General features: G+C 37.8%; 1 protein-coding gene and 1 pseudogene across 2 annotated transcripts; both read left to right on the forward strand.

The window, feature by feature from the left end:
• The first annotated feature begins 976 nt into the window (after positions 1-976).
• Positions 977-3742, forward strand: LOC147513627 (membrane steroid-binding protein 1-like). 2 transcript variants are annotated; one of them, XM_086596772.1, is made up of 5 exons: positions 994-1247; positions 1508-2589; positions 2673-2915; positions 2958-3065; positions 3201-3742. In XM_086596772.1, the coding sequence occupies exons 2-5, from the start codon at positions 2516-2518 to the stop codon at positions 3430-3432; spliced, it is 657 nt and encodes a 218-aa protein (XP_086452898.1). In that variant the 5' UTR covers positions 994-1247; positions 1508-2515; the 3' UTR covers positions 3433-3742. The 2 variants fall into 2 exon arrangements, with proteins under 2 accessions (XP_086452897.1, XP_086452898.1); XM_086596771.1 differs by having other exon boundaries at positions 977-1247; positions 2673-3065.
• LOC147513628 (rust resistance kinase Lr10 pseudogene) lies at positions 1594-2313 on the forward strand (annotated as a pseudogene).
• Positions 3743-3951: the final 209 nt, after the last annotated feature.

Raw genomic sequence — 3951 nt, forward strand, 5'->3', positions numbered from 1 at the left:
AATCTTCAAAATTAGATGGTGGAGATGTTAAAGTAATTGATTTGGGTTTTGGGTATCAAATCGTATAAAGTCCACCAACCTTTACAGTTTACAAGAATAGAATAAAGTCTCCACGGGATGATTGGAAGAACACCGAATGCTTAGAGTTGCATAGTCGAGAAGCCAAAAATGATGTGGTTTTGCCTGACATTTTGGGGTTAATGGATTCAATGCATTTTGGCCTGTAAGGCTCACTCTTTTGGAGAGTGGAGCTCCCGTAAAATCTTTTGTGTCAAATGAAATAATTTTCAACCTAACAAAATTTTAAACTGTAATGGATAAGACTAAACTCTAATTTTGTGAAGTTCTGTAGGTTTAATTCCTAAAAGATGACTTTGTTTTATGTACTAAAGTATAAGTTTATCCAACTTATGGTTTAGTTCTCCTCGAGATGTGCACAACAACAAATTGACGGTCTAATATTTTAGTTCTCTGTAACCACACCTTATATCGACACGTGGCGAACTGAATACGTCAACATAAAATCACGTGACATGCACAAAGAGAGGTATTCTGGCCATTTCGAAATAACAAACAACTTGACCAGGGTCAACTATATTGACTCACAGTCAAGGAAAAAAGTATGACCAAAGCCTAATAAAATTGAAAAGTAGGACCAAAACCTAATTTCGCTATTAATAGTAGGACCAAAGTCTAAATAACCTATTAAAATTTATATAAGCTTCATAGTCTCTTCAGTGGGATGATCGACGACACATTGGCATGATATACTAATTTTTTTTCTAAACTTTAATTGAGCCTTTCAACTTCAACATCAATTAGCAATGGTGTGTTAAGGATTGAAAAGTTGGCTTCACCTCCAAATCTCATCTCAAACTCATCTCCCCAAGGAAGGCCTGACCCAAGAAATCATACTCACTACTAAACGGAGGCCCAAGTCTACTTATTCGGCTGTTGTGACAATAGCCCATGCCCATTTACAGTTCAACCATTGATGCCGATTGTAGTAAGAACGTAGAATGAAAAGAGCTCAACAAGTCCCATTAAAAAAGACAAGATTGAAGACCATATATTGAAAGACTATATAAAATTGGGTCATTATTCATCATTTCGTTATTCTTGAAGACGAGCACCCATTGAATCGATTTTTAAAGCTAAACCAATAAGAGTCAACCGTTGAGTACCCAACTGATTTCTCCAACACACCAATCATAGAAAACGGGGGATCTTCACTTCTGGTCATTTTGGTATGCATCCAAGCTAGCTTTTCTTTGTTATTCATTAGATTATCAATGTGAAAATATTGTTTGGGCCGACTATTTAGCATTTACACTATAATTCTATGTCTACAACTCTACCTAGTTTCATTCAATAATCAAATTATATGGTTGCTTAGTGAACGAAGAGCATTCAATTCTTACAGTCACCTTACTATTCTTTACTCTATTGCTATTCATCAAATTATGTCCTCCGCTTTTTCATTTTTTACTTTTTAACTTTTTCACAGCCGGCCGGTTGTTATCACTTGAGCTGTCTTCCATACTCTACTTGGTTTGACTACTATCGAAAACCACATTGTATGACCTAAACTTGATGGAGCGCGATGAATACTCACAACCAAGTGAAAAGTTTTTGTATGCTACACCACGTATATTTTCATGCGTGAAACTTACGAGCTTTATATCAGATCCCAAAAATGTTGTAGGCTTTGGTGGCTTTGGAGACGTCTACGTAGGTAAATTCTCTAATGGTGTCGAAACAGCTATTAAGGTATTGAAAGAAAACACAAATGAGATCGTGATAAAACAATTCATGGCTGAAGTGAGCACCATGGGTAGTGTTTCTCATCCAAACTTGATCAAACTATATGGGTATTGCATTGATAACGACATGAAAGCACTTGTTTACGAATACATAAAAAACGGATCACTGGATAAGATTTTGTTTAAAAATCATCTTGATATAGAATGGGGGAAGTTGTATAATATTGCAATTGAGATAGCAAATGGGCTCTCTTATTTGCATGAGGTTTGTCACCCACGAATAATTCACTACGACATAAAGCCTGAGAATGTGCTTATTGACTCGAACCTTTCTCCTAAGATTATAGATTTTGGAATGGCTAGACATTCTAGTCAGGTTGAACAATCAGGATACAGAGGGACAAGCAGTTATGCTGCCCCAGAGGTGGGTAAGGGACGACTAGTAACTTATAAAAGTGATGTTTATAGTTTTGGAATGATGTTGTTTGAAATTTTGAGGAAGAAAAGGAACTCTGTGGGACCAGGGTGGTTTCAGGAGAAGTTGGTCTGAAAGTTGAGAATGAAGAACTAGATGAAATCTTTTTTGGTATGTGGCATTGAGGAGAAAAATAGAAAAAATGCTGAGAAATTATCTTTAGTTGCATTATGGTGTACTCAGGAACGACACATTAATAGACCTGACATGAGCATTGTAGTGAAGATGCTGAAGGGTGAAATAGTACTAGAGAAGCCACCCAATCCGTTTGGGTTTTATGATGACTTCGCCTCAAAGCAGCATGTTTGGCGCTAGACCACTCCCAAAATTTACTCCTGCCATTATTGAACGGTATGAGAATTTTCTGATATGAAATGTATGGTACAATAGTAATTAGGCTGTGCGACTAACCAAATTAACCATCCTATTTTCAGCGTGCCTGAGGAAAATTCTCTCGAGAGAGCAGAGGATTCAACCCACAAAGAATCTGGTTCGAGTTCTACGTCTCGACCACCTTCGAAGAGTACTTCTTTGGATGATGAATCAGATTCTAAGAAACCTTTGCTTATGGCTATTAAAGAACAGGTTTATAATGTTACTCAAGGCAGATCTTTTTCTTCTCTGTGGGGGGGTTTTCCCAAAGTTTCTGGATTATTTGCTCCAAAACCAAGACCAACACTTTTGGAAGAAGACATGGAAACTTTACAAGCACCAGTACAACTTGGTGAAGTTACTGAAGAAGAGCTGAAAGCTTATGATGGATCAGATCCTAAGAAACCTTTGCTTATGGCTATTAGAGGACAGATCTATGATGTTACTCAAAGCAGGTATATCCATAGATACTTGTATATTGGCTATATGCCTATATATAGCTCATATTTTCTTGCAATGGGTTAACTCCTGTATCACAGTAACATGTCTTGGATATATTCATGTGCTTTAATGTTGCCCTTCCTTTGCAGAATGTTTTATGGACCCGGTGGGCCATATGCTTTGTTTTCTGCTAAGGATGCTAGTAGAGCCCTTGCAAAGATGTCGTTTGAAGAGGAGGATCTAATTGGAGATATCACAGGTCTTGGCCCATTTGAACTTGAGGCTTTACAGGACTGGGAATACAAGTTCATGACCAGGTATGTGAAAGTTGGAACAATAAAGAAAATTGTGCCAGTAGACAATGCACCACTCAGTCGGTGATTCCTCTGAAGCCCCCAATGATCGCTGTTAAGACTGTAGAAGGTGAACCATCAGAAAGTGCAGCAGTAGAAAATGTAGAGCTGAAGCCCAAAGAAGTTACAGTTGATGGAGATGTCAAGGAAGGATCCCTTTTTTAATCATCTGCACCAGACAATGAGTCGTGATTGTTTACTTAAATCTTGTTATGTGTGCTAATGCTACCTACATTAAGTCTGGTTAATTACAATTTTGTGGTGGAAAACTTGGTAGAACCTGTTTCTAGTCTATTGTATGTTGGTTTTGGTGAACAGTATTAGAGAAGAGTGCGAAATTCCCAGAGCGTCTCGAGAGATAATAGGTAACTAGTATTCTTTGATCAAGTCCATGCCCCCCCCTCTCTCTCTTCTTTAATCTCTTCCTGGCCGTTCTTGTGATTAACTTCAATCTGATGTAACTTTCACAATTCAGACTTCAGATCAGTACATCATGTGCCATGACGTGCTTCTGAAGTTGTATCACTCTTCCTGGTACTGTCTATAT

The sequence above is a fragment of the Coptis chinensis genome, chromosome 3 (assembly GCF_015680905.1).
Source record: "Coptis chinensis isolate HL-2020 chromosome 3, ASM1568090v1, whole genome shotgun sequence".
Taxonomy (NCBI): Eukaryota; Viridiplantae; Streptophyta; class Magnoliopsida; order Ranunculales; family Ranunculaceae; genus Coptis; species Coptis chinensis.

Coding starts and splice junctions, on each gene's coding strand:
- LOC147513627 (XM_086596771.1), top strand. CDS start 2,516: ATGATGACTTCGCCTCAAAGCAGCATGTTTGGCGCTAGACCACTCCCA. Junction 2,590..2,672: donor ACTCCTGCCATTATTGAACG/GTATGAGAATTT, acceptor TCCTATTTTCAG/CGTGCCTGAGGAAAATTCTC. Junction 3,066..3,200: donor TATGATGTTACTCAAAGCAG/GTATATCCATAG, acceptor CTTCCTTTGCAG/AATGTTTTATGGACCCGGTG.